The sequence below is a fragment of the Xyrauchen texanus genome, chromosome 44 (genome assembly GCF_025860055.1).
Source record: "Xyrauchen texanus isolate HMW12.3.18 chromosome 44, RBS_HiC_50CHRs, whole genome shotgun sequence".
Lineage (NCBI taxonomy): Eukaryota > Metazoa > Chordata > Actinopteri > Cypriniformes > Catostomidae > Xyrauchen > Xyrauchen texanus.
Window position 1 is genome coordinate 8,020,009 of NC_068319.1, and position 24,646 is coordinate 8,044,654.

The 24,646-nt window shown below is 36.8% G+C and overlaps 1 protein-coding gene across 1 annotated transcript in view; it reads right to left on the minus strand.

The window, feature by feature from the left end:
* The window catches only part of dscama (Down syndrome cell adhesion molecule a), a 99,179-nt gene extending 75,744 nt beyond the window's left edge, over window positions 1–23,435 (minus strand). Inside the window, 3 exon segments of the mRNA XM_052117447.1 lie at window positions 6,013–6,159; window positions 6,722–7,039; window positions 23,253–23,435. Coding sequence (XP_051973407.1) covers window positions 6,013–6,159; window positions 6,722–7,039; window positions 23,253–23,295 — 508 coding nt within the window. The 5' untranslated portion in view covers window positions 23,296–23,435.
* Window positions 23,436–24,646: the final 1,211 nt, after the last annotated feature.

A 24,646-nucleotide genomic window follows, 5' to 3' on the forward strand; every position in this document is an offset into this window, starting at 1 on the left:
TAGTAGATAGTTCACTGCCTCAAGAGTTTAAAGGGATACTTCACCCAAAAATGCTAATTCTCTCATAATTTACACACCCTCATAACATACAAGGTGCTGTATGACTTTATTTCTTCTGCTGAACACAAACATAGGTTTTAAGAAAGAGATCTCCATACAAAGGTCCAAATAGCACAGGGGTGCCCAATACTTCGACCGCGATCTACCAGTCCATCGCAAAGGCAATGCTGGTAGATCGCACAAAATTTAAATGTACTTTTGTTAAATTTTAAAAATAAATATAATGTCTTTCCTTCTTTTAGTTTCTGTTTGACTTGCACTTGACGAGTAAATATTGACCAGGTGAGGTTTTGTTTATTCAGTTGCCATGACAACTAGGTTTGCGCATACGCGCCTTCCAAGGACTTCTGAGAACAGAGCGTGAAATTGCGATGCTACTGCCCGGATTATGCAAAACTGTCTGATTCCATTCAGTGCAAGTCATCAGAATAAGGTAAATGCCCTGGCTATTGTAATCTATAGTGCTGTAGGTGTTTTGTGTTTAGTTTTAAAACTGAATAATATCAACATTGAACATTGTTATATATTTTTTTATTAATTAGAAGATGAATTCCATGTAGGGATACATGCAGTAGTCCCAACAAGCATTTTCTTATTTTAAATCAAACTGTGTTTTTTAGTTGGTAGATCTTATTGAGTTGGTCATTTAAAAGTAGATCATCACACAAAAAAGTGTGGGCACCCCTGAAATAGCACATAAAGGCAGCATAAAAGTAATCCATAAAACACCAGTGTTTTAATCCATGTCTTCTGAAGTAATCCTATCTGTTATAACCCTTGAGCAACATTGACGCTTCACAGGATGTGTAAAAATCTTGGTCTTACAGATATTTGCATACTTTTGAACCCATCCGGTAGGGACTATATATTTTTCTCTTCAGTCCATAAGATGTATTCTAGAAAATGTTTTTTTTATATATATAAATTCCTCATTTCATCTCTTGTTGATTGCTCAATTGGAAATGTTTTGTCTAAGATCACACCCTGGTGAGTTTAGAGGTGTTGCCACATATGGGTAAAAGGAAATCATATAGTTGGTGCTTTAATGTATCCCTTTTGCAAAATCCTGTATTTTGCAAAATCCAAAGTCCTCCTAAATCAATGTTTATATGGAGACCAACTGGTCCTCAGTGTCCTCTGTGGGCGTGGCTTGGGAGGTACTTAAAGCGGTTCTTAGGGGCCAGATCATACAGTATGCCTCATTCACCAAAGCATGAGAACTCGTGGAGTTGGAAGGGAATATTAAAAGTGCCGAGGCAGAGCTGAAGTGCCGAATGTCTTCTGATGTCTCAGAGAATTGACTCAATTTAAATACAGATATAATACTATTTTGTCGCGGAAGGTGGAGTTTTGGCTATTCAGAGCAAGACAGTCATACATTGAGTCGGGGGACAAGGCAGGGAAACCTCTGGCTAGATATATAAAACAGAGAGTCATACATTGAGTCGGGGGACAAGACAGGGAAACTTCTGGCTAGATATATAAAACAGAGTCTTTTCCTCAGTGAAATACCTCAGCCATCGATATTAATTATGCTTTTAAAGAATTAAATCTTGATCTCTATAATTCCATGTCTTCGTCTACTGATGAGAATATTAGAAACTTTGTGGAACCATTAGAACTTCCTAAACTGACGGCTGAGCAAAAAAATTCTCTTGATTCTGAGATAACCTTGGAGGAGCTTGGCGAGGTAATTAAGGCCTTGCCTACAGGCAAGGCTCCGGGGCCAGATGGATTTGCTGCTGAGTTTTTTAAATCTTATGCTACAGAACTGGCTCCACTTTTGCTAGAAAGTTATATGGAACCATTAAAGAATGGAAAGCTTCCAATAACCATGACACTCTGATGTATACCTATATTTGATAGCGTAGCGAAGTCAAACATTACCATTTAGCATGGTAAACATCCCAGATTACATTTCAGTAAACTGCATGGGCCGATTGACAAAGGTGGGCTAGGCCTATCCAAGATTTAGTTTTTTTATTATTAAGCATTCGGTCTCAGACATTTGGCTCATTGGTCGCTTCCACCCGAGAGAGCCCCTCACTGGTTTTGTATTGAACAGGAAGTTCTTGCCCCTATTTCACCATTGCAAAGCCTTTCTATGAAACTAACCAGAGAAGATAAGTTACACCCTGTTATCTCGCATTTGCACTCGGTATGGACAAAAGTGTCCAGAGTGTTTAATTGCCTCAAGCATATGCCTAAACCCAAAATTATGTATTAATAAGTCCCCTTACTGCTGGTCAGAGTGGATTGTGAGGGGGGTTACTACACTTGGTGACCTATATGAGAGTGGAGTGTTGAGATCCTTTGAAAATTTGATTTAACATTTTGGAATTCCCAGATCATAGTATTTTAGGTATTTACAGCTGCGCCACCTACTCTGTTCTATTTTTGAGAGTAGCATGTCTAAAGCGCCAGATACTCTGGGAGAGGTGATTACTGCTTTTGGAAAAGGTCAAGAGGCATCAGTGTATTACTTCCAGCTAATTCAGAGTCTGGGGGATGGAGCTTTAACTTCTATCAAGAGATTATGGGAGAATTATTTAAACTTGGTATTGGAGGAGGGAGTGTGGGCTAGGATTCTAAAAAAATGTCAAGTCTGCATCTAGAGATGCAAGTGTGCTTCTTATGCAATTCAAGATTTTAAATAGATTATTTTGGACCCGCTCTAGTTTGTATAGGCTTGGTCTTAAAGACACACCCACCTTCTGGTGATACCGTTACAGAAGAAGTTATGTCAGCTCATATGCACAAAATTTTTTCACAAGAGGCAAAAGAATGAAATAAACAGAACCTTCAAAGAAAATAAACAGGAAAATGTGCTTTTTTCTACATTCTTTTCTGTAGTGCTCGTAAAAAGATTATGTGAATTGTCATTGAACTTGCCTATGCATATATCCTTACAGTGTTTGGTTCTATATTGTTCTCAATCCCGAACATCATTAAATAAGTTTGTTCACCATTTATAATTATTATTATGTGCACAAGTATCTGGCTCCTGTGTGCAAATTAATGTGTGCAGGATAAGGGAATGGGAGGAAAAACATTTTAAAATGGAAAAACAGACAAAACACACTTTTTCGGTTTTAGGCTACATTTGTTTGGTGTAAAAATACAGTTCTACATTAGATTGCCATAGTTCTCTTATGTGTGTTGATATTGACAAAGGTACAGATTTTAGCAGATCTTAATATTCTTTCTCAGTTTTCATAAACAATACCCCTAATTTGTATGTTTTTATTTTCAAAGAAAAGCTAATCAAAACCTATTTGTTAGTTGAGGATGTAAGGTTATATTTGTTCTTCATCCAGATCTTAAAGGTGCAGTATGTAACAATTTTTATGTAATATTCACCTTATTTTTGCCAATGTGTGAATGGCTTGTAACGCATCTTAAAAAAATTAGCCCTTCTCATACTTCATAGGTTTCCTATGCCTGTAGACTGATTTTCATGCAAAGGGAGTGGGTTGTTTTTTTCCGGGAAAATCAAAAGTATGTGACATTTAAGTGTGCTCCCGAGAGACTTGCCTCAGCACTTCTCTTCCACTATTCAACAGCGACAACAAACTGCAACACTAGGTAATGTTATCTTAGAGATGGAATCCAGCAAACGGCCATCTGCCAGCACAACACCGATTACTACACAAACTCTGAGTAAGCAAAAAAAATTAATAATTTATCAACTGAATCCCATCTGGCTAAACGGGAACGTGATCGTGGTCGAGCGAAAACTAGAGTGAACATCGACAGGGCATTTCTTTCAAATAATTTCAACGATCTTCTCTTTATACTAAAAGTCAGGTATACAGGATAAATTTAAGCAAATACGCTGGTTTTTTGATCGTAGCACAACATATGACATACAAAACATACAATAGTGCAACATAACAGTGCAGTGCAACAGTAAACTGTCTGGTATTGTTCAGTATTATGTAGCTGTATGTGTATCAGTACGCTATGTGTTAGCTGATAAGTAGTTTTAGTTTAGTCTCAAAGTTTGTAGGAAAACAATTATACATTTGTCATTTGAATTATGCTACCTCATCTGTCAGCATGATGCCAGTGGATCACGTTCAGTCTCTTTGTACGTTACGTCATTGTTTTGGCCGATGCTCGGTTGCTCGCGTTCCTATGGAGTGTGTACACGAGTGCGATGACGAGCAACAGTTAGCTGGCTGCAGTTCACTTAACGGCCACAGGTGTCATTAATATCAAGGGTGTCTGAATCTTAAATACTGCAACTTTAAGAAGGATTTTATGGCCAGGTTATTTAAATACCTCTTTTAACATAATTGAATACTATTTTAATGTAAATAAACACATTATGAACCAATTTGTTTTTGCATGTTAACATGTTAGTTACAGTAAATGTGTTAGGTAAGATAAATATGGATAAAAAAGTGTTATAAATCCCCAAGATTATTTACTCATTTTTAAATAAACATTTGTTGAGAATAAAAACAGTCTCAGGGTATATTTAATCTCAACAGTCTGTGCTGAAAAGTGCAAATGTTCCACATGCACTGAACTGTGTTTAAACTGTATTTGTTTGCAGAAATATTGCTTTCATTATGAAAAATTATCACAGAAAAGGGGCGCAGACAACCGCAAGCTAATGTTTTGTGACAGCGTCTATTAAATGACAGACATCTGTCAAATTCATTGCACACTGTCTCTCTTGTCATGATCTACATAAAAATAAATCCATCTTCAGTAAAAATAAGCTTTGACATTCATATAGACTACTGTAAGAATAAAATGTGTGCACAAATTGAGATTGAGCATTAGACATGAGATGTTTGAAAATTTAAAGACTGTAATTTAGGATATTGCGGCAAAACCATCCCCTCTGTCAGCTCCGGGGGAACATTTGTCACATTACTCTCTAAAGATGAATAAAAGATTCATATATCTCATCAGTATCTCTTCCTGTACAGAAAAATATGGCACGTCAATGGAAAATATCCTCGCTCACTCCCAGTCTAAACGACTTTTGATTCTTTATTGAATTTGCTAAATGCCCCATAAAAAGAGCCGCCAGCCCTGAGGGGGGGAAACAGTTGTATAGACGAGTGTTCTATTTAACTGATATGGATTTTGAAAAAGCGCTCTCACTGGCTGCCCCTGGAAGGTAAGTGGGTCAGTACAGTGAAGCTCAGTGACATGACTGCCACCGTCCACTTCTTCAGGATTAGACAGCCGAGAGAGGAGCTCTTTATAAGAGCGCCACTATGACAACATGCCAAGTTAGAGACTTGGAGACTTAGAGACTATAAATCTTGCATTGTCACCAACAGGAGAAGAAGCGACTTAAATATGTGGATGCCTTCTCAAGAGCAGGCTTTGAGCATATTAAAATCATGGGGAACCAGAGTCGGGACTCTAATTGGCTGAATTTTGCTTAGGAACATCATAACTGCACCAATCCCCAGGGATGTCTGTACACATTTTAACATTATGCCATATAAAGGTGCACACATGTACATTAAAATCCATAATAAGGTAAAAAGATACTTCTGCATCTCTTTGAGTTGAATCAATTTTGAATGTCAGACCACAAAAGAACGCAAGAATGCCTTGTATTCTCAGCTTTGCCACAAGGGGCGCTATAGCTAGTGATAAAATATTCGTAAACCACAATTTCTATGGTAGATTTTCTGTTTCGGGTCAACTACTGTCATAGCGGAAGAACAGTTTGAAGAGAATCTTGCCAAGCAAGTTCAAGTTAACAAGTTTATAACTAGCTACCTTGATAAAAACACATTTAAAGGCACACAAATTTGTAGGTTACTCTAACGCCCCCTTAAATACTGAGGTTTGTTGCCGCAACAGTAATGCAAGAGCACACATTAATTTGCAATGCATTAGCCAAGCCATTGTGTTTGCCGAACTTGTGTAAAGTATGTTTCTGTCTTTAGAGTTAAAATTCAATGTAAAGTGTCCTACCTGAGACGAGTGGTACAGTGTCTCTCTCCCATGACACAACAGTGATGTAGTTCTCCACTGAGGAAGGAATAATGCACTTGAAGACCGCTACACTGCCTCTCATTGCGGTCTGGTCCGCCACACGGACCGTATAGGGCTCTCGTAAGACTATAAAGAAAGAGAGAGTTGAAGCTTTGAGATTTATACTTCAAGTTAATATGTCATTGGTAAAGAGCCATACTCTGAAAACAACAACAACAACAAAAATCTGTATCTTTGGCTTGTTTTTTTGTATAAATATCTAAACATCTAGGACATTATATAAATTTACTTGAGAAGCAAAATAACATGAGACATTAAAGGTGAAGTTTGTCATTTCTGTCTCACTAACATCATCAAACTGGAAAAGCAAAAATAATTGCTGTTCTCAAAGAGGTTTCCCTGAACATTCCCCCTGTTTTTGATTGGTTGGCCAAACACATAGTCCCGCCCCAAACTCACAATATTGGTTGAACCAAGGGATGCTATGTTGGGCTCCTGGGAATTCTCAAACAAAGAAATGTGTTCATACTTTTCATGGGAACTCAGAATTAGTTGCTTTTAGCTGTCTATGCATTTTAAACTGGAATAGAAATAGTATTATTTCTTAATATCTGCAGTGTATAAATAATGCATTTAAAACATTTGATACAATCTAAAATATATTTAAACTTTTAAAACAAACATTCACCTGCTTTAATATGAACATCTTGGCTTCTGATTTTCCCTGAAGGATTTTCCGCTGTGCAATAGTAAGTGTTGTCATGGATCACTTTGCTAAAGCTGGACGGAGGAAAGTGGAAGATCTGGAGGGTGCCGTTTTGGTGGACATGGCGTATCCCTGGGACATTGTAGCTCTCCTCGCCGGTGGCCAGATACCAGCGCAGGGTGGCAGGCGGCACCGCTGCTGCAGGACAGGGAACCAGAGTCCCCGTAGTGCTGGCGAACACTACCTCTTGCAGAGATGCATTGACAAAATACAAGCTGGAATGTAGGTCTTCACTGAGAACTGTGGGAGAGAAGACATGGGGTTAGTGTCCTTTATATCTATTGATAGTTTTTATTGTATTAGCGTTTTCCGTACATCCACACTGTTTTTCAATTGTTTCCTATGTAAACATGCACTAAATGGACATCTTTGGCAAATGCTGTTTTTCAGCATCTTGTGCATTAGCGCCACATTTTTTAGACAAAGGTTAAAAAAATGTACATTTATAAAAACGAGTCTCGAGACATCTGTGTTTTGTTCATGAGTCTAGCTTTTAAAGCAGAAGTACGCATTCTGTCTGAACGGTTCCTAACCTGCCTTATTTGTGTAATGTAGGCAGTGTTGTGAAGTAGCCACAGGTCAGCAGTATGTCTTCTCAGTGAGTCGAGCATTCGAAAGTCCGACTCAAGTGAATTGGTTCGTCCTAAACGGTCATCTCTATCATGTGGTGTTAGAAAGTCTGAGTCAATTTATCCTCTTTATGCAGGACAGTCTAATTCATTCTAGTAAATTGGTTCATTCAGATGGTTTGTGTAAATGTGATTCAATAAACGATGAATCATTTCGAGCCCCTGCTTGGTATTTTAGGTCTTCTTTTTAAATTGAAATATTTAGTTAAATGCTATTCTTAATTAATTTCTTTAACTTATATTATAATAAGGGCAGGTGAAATTTAACATATTCATTTCTGCGATTAATAGTTGACTGTTTAACACTTTCAAAAAAAATTATGCAATTATCCACTTCAATAAAGTTTTCCCCTCTTTATGTGGCTAAAATGGGCATTTATAAATTTTATTTTCACTATGGTCCATTAGTTTCAAGGTTTGAGATTATACATGCATACACAGACACACAAATTTACTGACCTTCTTTTAAATAAAAGTCACACTTGATAAAAATAAAAGATTTCTTGGTAGAAGTTTTTCCAGCAGGGCCAAATAGAGTTTGAAGGGCTATAATTTCTCTTCTATGTATTTGTATCAATTTCATTGTGTTTTTTGTATTGGCCATTGCTTTGGTAAAAACCAAAATTCATGACATAGTTTGTTTTGATTTGAATTGATTGTCTCACTTATAAATTAACATTTCAGAGATCACACAAAATAATTGCAATGCTCTCTTGTATTGTATGATGGAGCTGAGTTGTGTGCAATAGTAAAGCTACTATTGACTGAAAGCACACAAAAATAAAAGGTAAAAAGCGTTTTTTCTTCTGTTTTTCAGAGAGAGAATGTCAATGCCACGGAGTGCTGCAGAGCTCTAAGCCAATAAGGTGCAAACCAGGCAATGCATGAAAAAAGCAATGGATGGTCACTAACACCGTTTTCTGTCCTTTTTATGATTATTTAGACCTTTTTAAGTGTAAGTAAAACAAATGAATGACCATAAATGGCATATGCCTTTCTGACATTTTAATCAGCATGTAACAAAAGCATAACAATCCAACACTATGCCCAAATGTATGTATACGTTATTGTTGTTTTTAATGTTTCTGTGTGCACAGAGTAGTTTCAAACTCAACTGATAATTCAAAGCCAAGTATCTGTGGAAGATCAAAATAATTTTTAATCATAAAATATTAAAAGATGTTATGTGAATACTGAGAATTGACAGCGATACACTGCGGCATATATTGTATGTACTACCATAATTTTATAAACAGTACTGAATACATTTTGATCTGGCAGTGTTGTACATTATAATTATTATATTGTTTAGCATTTTTGTTGTTATGTTGCTGCAAGTATTATATATTGTATATCTATATTATTTGACTACATAGACATAGACAATATGTTTTTGTAAATGAAAACAAAACAAATGAAAAGGCAAATATATTACATCTATTTTATTCACTGTATATATTGTATTATTTATTATGCATATATACATGCATATTATTCTACTGTTATACATTCCATATATATATATATATATATATATATATATATATATATATATATATATATATATATATATACATATATATATATATATATGTATATATATATGTAATAAAAAGATGTATTATATTGTCAGATAAAGCATGAATATAGCAACACAGATCATTAAGTTGTCCAACTTGCAGACTCTTAGAACCCACAGACACAAGAAGATGTCAAAGAAAACCACAGATGTTGCCCAGACAATTTGGTACCACAGACCCCATGAGTTAAGCTTTAGTAAAGGCCTGTACATAGATTCTACCACTAATGGACTCACTGACAGAATTAAATATGTTCTATTCACCTCATCTTTAAAAATCTGCACAGTCAGTATCTGTCAGTCTGATTTAAATTCAGATTCTAAACACCACCACATGCTTAGTGACGCCGTCAAAATCATTCCACTCTCAATTATCGAAACGATAGAGATGGGCAGACGAGACTCTTCAAATATGAATTGAATTAATTTATAATTAGTCTGGCTTTTTCAGAGCGGAATATGCCGCAGCATGCTGTTTGATTAAAAGTGACTCTTATGTGAATGAAAAAATGGATGGAGCGGTTTCTTTGTCACTGCTTGTAGCTGGGGTTTTTGTGAACTGATTGTTGTAAATAGACTCTAACATGCTGGCCCTCCATGGCCCTGTCTGGGCTTGACTCTAGGTGATATTTATGGACTAAGCATGTGACAGCTCAAGGGCAGTGACCATCTTAAAGTCAAGCTGATAGAGGGGGCAGGGTGGTCGAGCAAGCACACATTTTCCTATTACAATCTCTCCAATTAAGCTGAATATCTGGTTAACATTTAATAGTAATTTTTTTTCAAAACCTTCTTTAAATATAAAATAAAATGCAGAATGGCTCTGCTGGAAATATTAACGTTGAGGTCTATAGCTGATTTCCTTTTCTTGTTTCAAGTGACCAATGTAACGTTGATTAATTGGGCCTATTTGGTCATATTGAAATGATTAGCAATAGCCGAAATAGGTTATCTGCTTGACCGACTATCAAAAGATTTTGTTCCACTTGTTTCAGCTCCAAACTTTACTAAAAGCCTTGTTGTTCGAGTTAATTTTTAGTAAATTTTTAGCTAATTTGCTCTAATTCCATTGTACTACATCAGTACAACTGTACACACACTCACTGAGCACTTTATTAGGAACACCTGCACACCTACTTATTTATGCAATTATCAGCCAATCATGTGGCATCACTGCAATGCATAAAATCACAGATACAGGTCAGGAGCTTCAGTTATGGGGAAAAATTATGATCTCAATGATTTCGACTGTGGCATGATTGTTGGTGCCATAAGGGCTGGTTTGTGTTTTTCTGTAACTGCTGATCTCCTGGGATTTTCACACACAACAGTCTCCAGAGTATACTCCGAATGCCGAAAAAACTAAATAAAACATCCAGTGAGCTGCAGTTCTGCAGATGGAAATACCTTGTTAATGAGAGAGGTCAATAGAGAATGGCCAGACTGGTTCAAGCTGACAGAAAGGTTACGGTAACTCAAATAACTGCTCTGTACAATAGTGAGCAGAATAGCATCTGAGAATGCACCTTGAGGTGAATGGGCTACAACAGCAGAAGACCATGTCGGGCACTTTATTAGGACCATAGTGTTCCTTATCAAGGGCTAAGTGAGTGTATATCAGCATTATATCGGTCTAGTGACTTTGTTCAGACCCACAACTGAATCAATTGTTTCAAGAAGCTTTAAGCTTCAAAACTATTTTATAGCTTTAAGTCAAGTGAAATCACAATGTAGGAATAGCAGGTCACCTAAAAAATGCATCATGTTTCTTTTTTAAATTAACTATATTCAAGTCAAAACATGATTTAATATAAATGAATGCAATAAAAGTCATTTTCAGATCAAATTAGGTACAAATAGCACCTTACAGTAACAAGTGCAATTTTAATTTTTCTATGGTGCAGTTTTATTTGCATAGCACTTTACAACACATAAAACAAGTTTCAAAGCATCTTTATGAAAATGAATGCCTTAATACCTTAAATATAGTGGCTTTACACTAATTCATTTCTCTCTCTCTCTCTCTCTCTCTCTCTCTCTCTCTCTCTCTCTGACACTTCTTTAATGAATAAAGAGTCTATAAATGAGAAATCAGTCTTAGAAAAGAAAAAGAAATGTATTACATTTGGATGTGATGGGTCTGAATGGGAGTCTGTAATGAGGAGTAGTCGAGCAGATAGACAGTTAGGATGAGCAGAAATATTGGTTTGTCTTCCAAAAACCCATTAATAATAAACCATTTGTTCACTGATAGTGTGTAACCAGCCATTACAAGAGCCTTTTCAAAACTAGCCAGGTGATTTATTTAAGTAACGTGCAATCAATATTTATCCGGCAAACTGCATGTGCTGCTCTGATTTGAAAACTAAGAAACCTGGAGCAGGACGATCTAGAGGTGATCAGGGCACACTGTGGCAGTACCATAATACAGTAATGGTATCGAAGGTTAACACCACGATACTTTGATACATATCATGGTATTGAATGATTGCCATTTTCATTTACTATAGTGGTACTGGAAAAACCTTTTCTCTTCTTTGCCATAGTTAAAGGCAACGTTGCAATACAATGGCTACTTTTATGTTTAAAATGCCACCTCTGTGCCTTTCTAATCTGCACAACTGCCTAAATCAAATATTTTTTATATGATTTTTATATTTCTATGATGAATTGCATATGTAATCAAGAATATAATTCAGCAAAATAAACAAATGTTACCATTTTTAAAAAACTTGCTAATATCATGGTACTTATGTAAAACTTGCTGCATCTGTCCTGTTAAACCAGCACTATTTCCCAATTCAGATATTCTGGATGATTTCATTATTTCTGGGATTAATTGACATTTGTCCAAAAGCATGGTATTGCCATGTTTTAAAATAACATAATAATAATAATAATAATAATAATAATAATAATAATGTAATACCATGATACTTTTTGTATGTGAAACATGCTTCCTCTCTTACCCTGTTACAGTAACTATTGAGCAAATAAATATTTTGAAAGCTTTGAATATTTCCATTATTAATTGCTTACATACAATTTGACAAATGTCCAAAACATGGTATTACCATATTACCATGTTCAAAAGGATAATACCATGGTACTTTTTTATAAGTGAAATCTTTTTGGAAAGGTTTTAATATTTCCATGATTCAATTTATGTACGATACCATGTCCAAACATCATAATACAGTAGCCAACAACGGTACTTTTGTTGGGTGAAATACAGTATGCTGTCGGTAAATTATGCAGTGCTTTTTAAATAGTGCACTGCCACTCTTGCCAAATGAAAAACATTTTTATGACTTGAATATTTCCATAATGAATTGCTTGTGTACAATTTATAAAGCAAACAAATGCTTGTTACAATCACAGTGCAAAGAGTCAAATAAGCACACTATCTCTCTGAGGAAAAAACTTGGCCCTGGTGTGGGTGGATGGGTCATTCTATTGGCTGCTGGCCGACTGTGTCTGCGCTGTTGTCTGTGAAGCAGATAGGAGGGGTGGTTTCCCCCCGCGGGCTGCGGAACCTTGACAGAACGTCACGGGCTCAAGGTAATTAAGGCAGCGGGCGTGTGGTAAGTCGGAGAGCGCGGGGGGAGCCAGGAACAGCAGCCGGGCCCGGGAGAGTTCGAAATCGTGTCCCTGCCTCGAGGCTAAATCGAGAGCGGCGTCAGGGAGCTGTACCGGAGCACCGCAATTTAACCAGCTTGCAATTTGCTCTCATGAATATTAAGCACAAGCCAGCGCGTCTGGGTTAATGGACCCCCGCTCACTGCCAATATGTAAAGCCGACGATATCCCCAGATGCCGAGAAGGGTGAGAGCAGGAGCAGCACGCATCCCCGTGGAAAAGTTTTTTTAATCTCTTAAGTGAGAAGATTTGAATATCATCTGAACAATGTCAGCGCAAATGTTCGTTTAGAGCTTCCCCGGTGGTGGGAAAGAGATCAAACGGCCTCCGTGGATCGACATCAATTACGGAGCCGACGCCGCTGATGTCTGAATCTAAAGCGCCGCTGACTCGAATGATGAGGGAATGTGAGCTAAACGTGTCTCGGCTGCTCAAGCTGGGCTGACGTCTACACAACTCCCAGATACACGTGTAATACAACAACTCATATTCTCAATTTGGATTGCATATTCTCAACTGAGCAAAAACTACTATTTAATATTTAAGTAGGCCTGTTTAGTTTAATTCTGCACCAATATCAAATATCATGTGCCAAATGCCATATATGCAGTTTTTTAAAGGAAATTTGAAGAGGTAAACTTTTATCTCTAATTTAATCTAATTTAAGATTAAAGGTGAAGTGTGTATTTAAAAAAAAAAAACTTTTACTGTTAAAATATTTCCTTCTGAATTTAATATGCAAAGACCACAAGTAAGCCATTCATATATGCCTACTACTTTCTCCAAAAAGAATAGACACTGAGTGTGTTTACATCCATGCCAATATGCTAATAATTACCAAAAATCATCTTGAGCCAAAAATCTGACAACACAATAAATCCATGTTTACATGAGACTCTGCTTTTGATGTCAAAACGTAAACAGGCATGCGCACAACACTAGCGCAAATTTGAAAAGCCGATAAGAACTCTGGTAGAGGTGTTTAAATGCAACGCAAAATCTGGATAATGGACAAAAATCTACATGTGTCGTTTTTGACCTTACCCTGGTAAAGTAAAGCCGTTTAAGGTATTAACATGACCACACATGTTGCAGGCTTATTAAGCATAATTGGTTTATGATCGTGCATGTAAATGCGCTAATTTTAACACTTTTGTGCTTTCAAAACATTGCTAGGCTTGATGAAGCATTCCGACATTGGCTCAACCAATGCCTTGAGAATGCCATTATGCAAATTGACTCACAGAATTACTGAGATGCTAAAGTAAGAACTACTCACTTGAGTAGAATGTTACACAATTTGAATGTTCAAGAAATCTGAAAAATTGGAATTCCGTTTGGTGATGCTAGTGGAGTAGAAATAGCACATTTAACCTTTAAACGTTATTCTGCAAAGGAAAGTTAAATCAGTTTTAACCCTTTAAGCTCTAAATTTGTTTTTAAAGATTTCCTGTTTCAGTGGGATTTACAAATTAAAGGCTTACATAGCTCGACAAAAAAAAAAAAAAGTGTTTAGTATCACTGAAAATATTTTTTTGAGAAAAAGATTGGGTTTTTTCCCAATCATATCAACTGTATCTAAGAAAAATGTTGTGCAGATAGGAGAAAGCAATCAAAAGTTATAACATTACAAACTTAATTTATCATAATGTCCAAAATGTCTCCTTGTGTCCAAAAGTCTCTCCAAACAAATAAAACAATCTTTATTCATAAGAACTAATTAAACGTGAAAACACAACAATGACTAAAGGTTTGCATAGCATGCAAACATGATTTTAGTAATGAAATTTCACAGAATGAGATTCATTCTGTGCCATTTGAGTCATCACTGAGTCTTGGTCATTTACTTGGAGCCATCTGCTAGTGGCCATATGTAACACTGTGCTTTGTGTGGATTATCTAATGATCTATGCATTGGATTACCTTGTGTGTGAGTTTGTTAATAAGAAAATCACTAAGTACTGGGAAGTGGTATTTTATGTTCTGTTTATTTTTCGTGAAGTCATAAGCAAAAATGAGGCATATAATCAACACCAACATAATTGAGACATATACTTAGCTATTGCTCAATATATATATTTGTCTGTAAAACAAATAGGCTGGTTGTAATCTACTCTTTGAGAGCTTTCCAACAACATATGACATGTGGCTAGTTTATGAGATTGATGTTTTCAGTGATTGCAATAATACGGTATGTACAGTGCATTTCTTTTATATAAATTATCAAAATGGAACACTTCTGATTTGTCAGCAAATTTCAAAGCACTTCACTTGTTAATAATGCCTGCATGCATTGGAAAGTAGAGTTTTTAAACTTTCAAATGATACCCATTTTGTGTTGGTCAAGACTGTAATTATTAATATTTTGACCAAAAAAATAATTCTGACAACCGCCGGCAGGCCCATCCGAGCATTAAGGATAAGTGATTCAGCCGTTTTGCTAATGTAGCCACTGCATTAGAATAGTTAATCATTTGAAAAGGTTATGTGCTGCTTAATACAGCTGTGTGTACAATAAGAATGTCCAGTAAAAGTACATATATTTATTTATACCAATAAACAAGTCTGTAGTTTTAATAATTTTGAATAGTTTTATATGATTTTACATAATATTACTATGATAAACATATTATATCATGATATAAACATGATGCACTGTTAGAAGAACACAGATTTGTGAGGGTTTAGTGGAACAAAAGGTGTCAGAATAAAAACACCTTGTTAGTGGCAAAGATTGGCATAGCAGAAGTAGTAAGAGTAGCATGTGTAGTATGCCACTGTGAACTCAGTCCATGAAACACACATCACCATCGGTAAGTCTGGCCATTCGCGAATAAGCTGTGTCATCATCAGAGCTTGGACAGCCGCTTTGGAGCAAATGCAGCGAATCGCTCTCACGATACTTATACAGCATACGTCATGGTGACATGCGGTGGCGACGTCTAAAGTTGGACAAAATATCTGAAGACATGCACTGTTCAAAACAGTCATATGCCATACATATATGTTTTTCTGTGGCTCAAATGGTAGAGTATGGTGCTAGCAATGCCAAGGTCATGGGTTTGATTACCAGGGAATGCATGTACTGATAAAATGCATCTTGAATTCACTAAGCCATCTTGGATAAAAGACAAATAAATAAATAAAATATAAGAGCTCTCTTGATATTGGCATCAGCCACTTACTGACCCATCTTATTTGACTACGAGTATGAATATCTAATTGTTTTGATAAATAGCATACAGTATCCAAATGTCCCAGTTTCTGGCCTAAACAAGCACATGTGCTAATATTTGGGTGTGAGTCCCAGGTCAGCCCCTCTTCACGCTGCTTGAACAGCAGAAAGCTCATGCCATACACACTTATGCAGCCAAGCAGATGTAAATGTATTCAAAGCATTAAGTGCTCAGGATTAATCGAATTATAATTTAATCATCTGATCAAACAGCAATTAGCATAATCACTTGTGGGGATGGGCCGTTAGAGAGTGGAATGGAAAAAGAACAGACCTAAGGCCAGAACAGCTTTAATGAGACATTTGCTGGGATCTATGCAAATGTTACACATTTCTGGGGGTTAAATTGGCACATATATATATACACACACACACACACACACACACACACTGGCGGCCAAAATTTTGAATAATATTCATTCACAATAACGATTTTGCTGTTTTGGAAGGAAATTGGTACTTTAATTCTCCAAAGTGGCATTCAACTGATCACAAAGTATAGTCAGGACATTACTGATGTAAATTCTTTTATCAAATCTAGACAGGTCCCATTTCCAGCAGCCACCACTCAAGCACCTTATCCTTGAGTAATCATGCTAAATTGCTAATTTGGCACTAGAAAATAACTTGCCATTTAACCAACAAATGCAGGATTGGACTTCATTGTCCATTTGGAATTGATTAGATCATGAAAAGTGGACTGTTGGATGGAGGGGAGGGGTTGAAAAATAAGAGGGATTGGTGACGTCAGAAAAAAAAAAATCCTTCCCATAAGGCCTGCACCCCTGAGTCTTCTCTTTACTGTTGTATATGAAACTGGTGTTGAGCAGGTAGAATTCAATGAAGCTGTCAGCTGTGTGTTGGTCAGCTGAGGACATGTGAGGCGTCTATTTCTCAAACTAGAGACTCTGATGTACTTATCCTCTTGTTTAGTTGTACATCTGGCCTTCTACGTCTCTTTCTGTCCTTGTTAAAGCCAGTTGTCCTTTGTGTTTGAAGACTGTAGTGTACACCTATGTATGAAATCTTCCGTTGTTTGGCAATTTCAAGCATTGTATAGCCTTCATTCCTCAAAACAATGATTGACTGAAGAGTTTCTAGAAGAAGCTGTTGCTTTTTGTGCCATTTTTGAACTAATATTTACCGTAAGACATCCGTAAGCTTCATTTAACGAGCCAAATAGCTTTCAACTGTGTTTAATGTAATGGCAAGTGTTATTATTGTGCATCATTCATTGTGAATGTTATTCAAAAGAAAAAAACATTGGTCTCTGTAATATTTGATCAAAATGTAATTTGTTCCACCTCTGAAATTACTCTTCTTTTTTGCTGATGTCACCAATCCCTCTTATTTTTTAACCCCTCCCCTCCATCCAACAGTCCACTTTTCATGATCTAATCAATTCCAAATGGACAAAATGAAGTCCAATCCTGCATTTGTTGGTTAAATATCCTGTTTCTACCTGAAATACGCCAGATTTTGGAAGTAAAATGGGTTTATATGCATCTTCTTTCCAGTTTCTTTCTTACCAAAGTGACAATAAAGTGCACAAATCATGTAATTGGTGCCAGGTAGCAAGAGCACACTTTATACATGTATGCTATGGGCCTACAGGTAAAAAAAAAAAAAAAAACTTACAAAACCCAGAGATCTATTTACACATGTGGCCTGTTAAATCTTCCCACCCACTCTCAATAAAGACTCTCCAGAAATAACCCTTTTGTGCTCAATTACTTAAAAACAGCACAGACCAAAATAAATAATGCCCTGCAAGCTCGTTTCATCCACAAGAAAACTAAGATAGTCACGGTGCACAGAGAAACACAGTGGCTTGTGCTAAAGTCATCAAGCTTCTTTACTGAAAAATACAAGGTGCTTTTTCTGCCAAGTCATCAAAGCAGGAGATAAATACACATTAAAGCTGTGAGCATGCAGGACCGCCTGTCAACCTGTTGTGGAATCAGGCATATTTCCTGTGTTCTCACAGTAAGAGCTGTGCTGATGTAAAATATGAATACTGATCAGACTTAGTTCTCACTAAACAGTTAGCAAAGCTGATCATCAAAATGCCATTATGCCAACTGACTCCCAGAATTACTGATATGCTAGAGTAAGAACTACTCACTTGAGTAGAGCTGTATAAATCAATGCAGAGTTTGACTCAAACAACATATTTGTATATTTATAAGAAATTTGCATCTATTACTAATACATATTTTGCTTTCCTGATGCATTGAACTTCACAATTGATATCTTAATAATAATAACTAAATCAATATTAAAATGCACCCCTATGTATCATATCTGTAATAAACGCCTGATGGGTGTGGGGGTTTTCTTGTTTATACTTCAGGGACAAAAGTATCCTTAGAAGTCAACTTGATGACAACTCAAAGGCAACAATGAAATATATATATATATATATATATATATATATATATATATATACACTCACCTAAAGGATTATTAGGAACACCACACTAATACTGTGTTTGACCCCTTTCAGCCTTCAGAACTGCCTTAATTCTACGTGCCATTGATTCAACAAGGTGCTGAAAGCATTCTTTAGAAATGTTGGCCCATATTGATAGGATAGCATCTTGCAGTTGATGGAGATTTGTGGGATGCACATCCAGGGCACGAAGCTCCCGTTCCACCACATCCCAAAGATGCTCTATTGGGTTGAGATCTGGTGACTGTGGGGGCCATTTTAGTACAGTGAACTCATTGTCATTTTCAAGAAACCAATTTGAAATGATTCGAGCTTTGTGACATGGTGCATTATCCTGCTGGAAGTAGCCATCAGAGGATGGGTACATGGTGGCCATAAAGGGATGGACATGGTCAGAAACAATGCTCAGGTAGGCTGTGGCATTTAAACGATGCCCAATTGGCACTAAGGGGCCTAAAGTGTGCCAAGAAAACATCCCCCACACCATTACACCACCACCACCAGCCTGCACAGTGGTAACAAGGCATGATGGATCCATGTTCTCATTCTGTTTACGCCAAATTCTGACTCTACCATCTGAATGTCTCAACAGAAATCGAGACTCATCAGACCAGGCAACATTTTTCCAGTCTTCAACTGTCCAATTTTTGGTGAGCTCTTGCAAATTGTAGCCTCTTTTTCCTATTTGTAGTGGAGATGAGTGGTACCCGGTGGGGTCTTCTGCTGTTGTAGCCCATCCGCCTCAAGGTTGTGCGTGTTGTGGCTTCACAAATGCTTTGCTGCATACCTCGGTTGTAGCGAGTGGTTATTTCAGTCAAAGTTGCTCTTCTATCAGCTTGAATCAGTCGGCCCATTCTCCTCTGACCTCTAGCATCAACAAGGCATTTTCAGCCCACAGGACTGCCACATACTGGATGTTTTTCCTTTTCACACCATTCTTTGTAAACCCTAGAAATGGTTGTGCGTGAAAATACCAGTAACTGAGCAGATTGTGAAATACTCAGACCGACCCGTCTGGCACCAACAACCATGCCACGCTCAAAATTGCTTAAATCACCTTTCTTTCCCATTCTGACATTCAGTTTGGAGTTCAGGAGATTGTCTTGACCAGGACCACACCCCTAAATGCATTGAAGCAACTGCCATGTGATTGGTTGATTAGATAATTGCATTAATGAGAAATTGAACAGGTGTTCCTAATAATCCTTTAGGTCAGTGTATATGTATTGTATTTTCTTTAATGCAACTAAAAATCTTTTAGGGCTAGGGTTTTGGTTAAAGATTAGTTTGTAGTAATTGTAATCAGCTTTATGTGAAAACAATAGAAATCTATTATATGGCCTCATTTAGATACTTGGTAACCATGCGTGGGTCCACTTACTGTAGCTATATTTTGGGGACAAAATTGACTAAATCTGGCAAAACCTCCTTTTGGGGACAACTGGGATCCTAAATGGGAAAAACGATTAATAAAATATGTAAATATTTTTTTAAATTATTATTACAATTAAAAATATATAAAAGGGCAGAGGTTAGTCTATAGGGATTAATTAGTTTTACAGTATAAAAAATAACAAGAAATATGTTTGCTTGTCTGTTCACGCTTTTAAACATAGTATCCACAGCTTACAAAGAACTAAAACACTTGATTTATTCACTTGAGAGGACAGTACAGTAGTGTGGGTTCAAGTCCACCTTGTCAAGACTGAGTCCATAACAGGCCAAGTCCAAGTTCGAATGAATCTGTTCATGAGTTGTTATTATTATTTCAAATTTTTAATTAGTTTTTATTTTTATTTCTACTTCATTTTCAATTTATCCATTCTATATAGTTTAGTTTAATCAAAAAAGTCTGAGTCCAAACTCGAGTACCCCAACTTATAGCATATTTCAGGACTTTAGATTAATTGATTATAACATCAGTAACTATTTCCTCAATCATGTTCCTGTTTGCAAAGCATTCAGGTTGAGTATTTCAATGACTCTAAACAGATGCCAGGTTTGCCCTGCCACAAAGTCACAAAAACAAAATCCTCTCTTTTCAGGACCACAAACATGGCCTTGATTTCTCTATATAGCACACTACAGTACACTGTGTCTTCAAACACAGGCATATAGTTCAGGAAAACAAATGGATATGCCCACACACTTTTGTCTGTTTGATTTGGACTTAGATAAAAGCTCACTTAAAACCATCTCGGAGAAAGCGACAGCTGATTGGGCACTTTACTTTACACTGTGCTGTTTACTCATGTCCATTTGAGTGTATGTTAGAGTCTGCCCCTAGCATCAGTTTACAAAAACAACATCACTCCCACTTGCTGTTCGGTCTGTGTGAGGACGGTTCTGCTGCTCCGATTACATTTATGTGTTAATTTGCACACGGTCTCGAGTGCTCTTCAAAATCACAAGAGCTATTGAAAACAACTCAGCATGATTTAACATGCAAAAACATTAGTTGTTCAATAGCAAGGAGATGAGCTCAGAAAAACAGACTTAATATCAGCATTAAACTAGTTAATGAAATAATGAATTGCATTGATTTATAAAAGGTTAGGTACCTAAAAAAACTAAAGGCAGAATCTCAGTCACCATTCACTGTCACATTGTATGGAAAAAAGACGCAATGAACGTAAATGATGTCTGTCAGTGTTAGAAAGAAAGTCATATTGTGCATGTTTGAAACAGCATGAGGGAGAGTAAATGGCAGAATTGTCATTTTTGGGGCAATCATCCCTTTAATCCACTAATTAATAATAAGAATTATTAATCTAGATGCAAAAAACATTGTTTCAATTAAATTGTTATACACAAGGACACGGCTTTCCTGAAATAGGGTGTCCACGTGTCCAAGAATCATTTCGGAACAACAAGGAAAACAAAATACATGGCTAAATCTCTGGAGGGATGTTTAAGAGGCTGGGGAATTAATTTATCCTCAACACCCGGATAAAGATCCCGAAAGGCTTTACAAACAAGCAGGCAAAGTTTTTCCTGTTAATCTGGTAGTCATTATATGGAACAGTTCCGGAGTCACCTGTGCAGGAAGCGCCAAGGCCACTGCACCAACATACATTTGAGGGGTTTCCATAGAGACCAGCAGAGAATTGGGCTGTGAGCTTAACCAAATCATGAAAGGCTCATTTTGTATTTTGTATGGCTTCTCTCTCTCTCTTTCTCCAGACCCCCCCCCACACACACACACACACACACTTTTGCAAGAAACACACTACAATGACCAAAGAAATAGAGAGAGAGAGAGAGAGAGAGACAGAGAGAGAGAGAGAGAGAGGGATGCATTGACAGCAATGGCACCGTATCAGACAACTGATCAATTTAGCCTCAGATAGACCCACATATACTAGAATAAACACAACAGAACAAATGGGAGTATATTGATCAATGTAAAACACTTAAAATGCTTTTTAGAAATGCTACTTTACACACAGTTCAGTGGGCATGTACCATTCAATTTAGCAAAAAAGCAATCCTCTGAAATGATAATCAATTGCATTGATATACCATTAATTGAGGTTAAATGACTGTACCCATTCTGGCTGCATCTCTACCGTGCAGAAATTTGAAATTTTTCTTTAAAGCTCATGAAAAGGATGTTCAAAACACCAAAAACCAAAACAAATTTTGTGTGAAAACTGTCTATTTTAGCTATTTGAGCGATACCCTTTGTACTGCAACATCGCTGTGTCCTTTTTTGATCATTCTCTTAAAATGCATCTGCTATCGTACCGACATTTGCCTCATTCACATTCAACCCTGGTCTGATTTTAATGCTCCACATGCTGGTAAAGCCACCTAAATGCCCCCATTTTCTTCCTTGCTTGCACAACCCCCCCAAACACACACACATACACACCCCACCACCACAAACACACCCATCCAGTTTTAGCCCAGCAACCAGCACCCACTCACTGTCTCTCCATTTTAAAGCCATCAACAAACTGGCCTCCTGTCGAGAATTTGCAGTAGAATTTTAGAGGTCATAAAATTTGGACACCCAAACAAAAAATGCATGTGTGAAATAAAACATTTGAAAATGGTTACAGTTAAATTGTTCAAATAAAGTGGTAATTGAGTGACTGAGAGTTATTTTTCATTCAGTGCTCCACTGCTTCCTCTTGAAACATGGCGGCTGTGCCACTATGCCTCCAGAATTTTTATTTTTTTTCATATAGTATTTTAAGGGGATTTTTTTATATATATATAATGCTGTTTTTCAAAATATTACCTGCTTTATTTTATTATTAATTCTATAATTCAAATTCTTCCCTTTTGTTTCTTCTTTTGGATGTGTTTTTTTTTTTTTTTTTTAAACAAATCAATATATTATTTTTCATTTGGATATAATACATATAAATAGGCCCATGATCGTTAGAAAAACTAAAAGAATTTGTCAAAACATCAGCTCTAGGTCCAACATGGACATTAAGATTCATGTTGCACTTGATCATATTTGCATACTCATGCGTGCATGATTAATATTATGGGCTGTAAAAGTAATGATGTGACAGTTGATATAAGTTCCTCATAAAACTGAAATGCTCATTTGTGTGTCCATCATTTGTTCATCCTAAATAATTAGATATTTGAGCAAATACATTTTACGTCTTAAAAACGTAAAGGAAATATTTTGCATGCAAGTTATTTATGATATTTGTTAAAATTGCAAATTTAATTCAAAGAATAGTGAATTAGTTCTGTGAAATGTGTGTTGAAATAAACTGAATTAATCTGCGGATGTGACATGAGAGACAAACTCGAATTGTGCAGAAATGGACAAAAATGGACAATCACATATTGAAAACATCACGAATTGGTTAATTGTTTGCTTAATTGAATTCGATGTTTATTTATTTTCCAAGAAGTTAGACCGGAATAAAAATTTTAAAAGGACTACTTACCATTCAAAATGCACTGGAAAAAGATGATGGCCAATATCCACATGCCCCGCTCCTTTCAATCTCCAAACTAAGATTTGTTTTTGCCCACTGCACACTTTTCCTCCAAAAAATCCTTGAGGAAAAATATGAATGATCTTTAATTAATATTTCCAGCAGAAGAGATACATATGAACCAAAGCTCGTTCTCCCCCTCTCTCCCTCGAATGCACGCACGTTCGCTCGTACGCGTGGATGAGGTGTGCGCTCCCGGCTGATTGTCTCCGTTAAAAGCCGAGCTGAGATCCAGCTGTGGCGCGAGACGGTGAGCGGCAGGCAGGTGCGATGCTGAGAGCACTGGGCACAGGTGTAGTAGTCTCATACAAATAAACAAAAAACCTAATTAACGTTTTACTCTGAAATAAAATGCGCAAAAGTAAATCCACTCCAATTAATAATGTTTCAAAATCATATTAGAAACTTTAGAAAAATATTAAAAAATCATAAAAAAGAGAAACGAAAAAAGAAAGAAAAGAAAAAGCCATGAAACTCCAGCTCGTGAATGTATAGAGATGACGGTTGTTAGCTGTACTCAGAGCAAAATCCCTCTTCACCACCTCGCGCCGTCCAGCAGTCAGCAAGCACGCGCATCTTCCCCTGCTGCACTGATCACTCCAGAGCTCAGTCTCAGCACCAGAGCATCAGAGAACACAACAACCCCCCTTTTTGCAGCCTTAAAGGTGCAGGGGTACTGCTCTTAAAGAGAGAGTCCACCTAACAGTGTTACAAGCAACCCCATACCACGTGATCATCGTATAAAGTATAGGCTACAGATTTGTCATATTCATACTAAGTAAAAGTAAAGATATAATTATGTTGTATGTAATATAAAGTGAGACACACCTTGTTTGGGGATCCCCTTGAGATTTTGATTCAGATTTGCGGATAGATTATAGAAATGAATCATTCACTACCATTTTGGAACCAATTTGACAGATTTTTCAGTCGCAAAAGTAACGTAATGTTGTCGGGAGAAATGTAAGACTAGGTTTCTCTAGAAGGAAACTGCTTGCATAAAACATTTCCATGTCTAATTGCATGCATATCCTTCTGTGACATATTGAAAACCTTTTTTGACTACTACATAATTACTAGGCCTACATATTGAGCACTTCACTAGGAACACAATGGTCTGAATAAATTGCCCTGCATGATATTCTGCTGTTGTAGCCCATACATGTTTCCCCATTCTGATGGGTGATGTGAACATTAACTAAAGTTCCTGACCCATTACTGCATTATTTTATGCATTGCATTGCTGCCACACAATTGGCTGATTAGATAATCATATGAATAAGTAATGAGTAAGGAACTGTACTGGTGTTCTTAATAAACAGACTACTACTAGGACTACTACT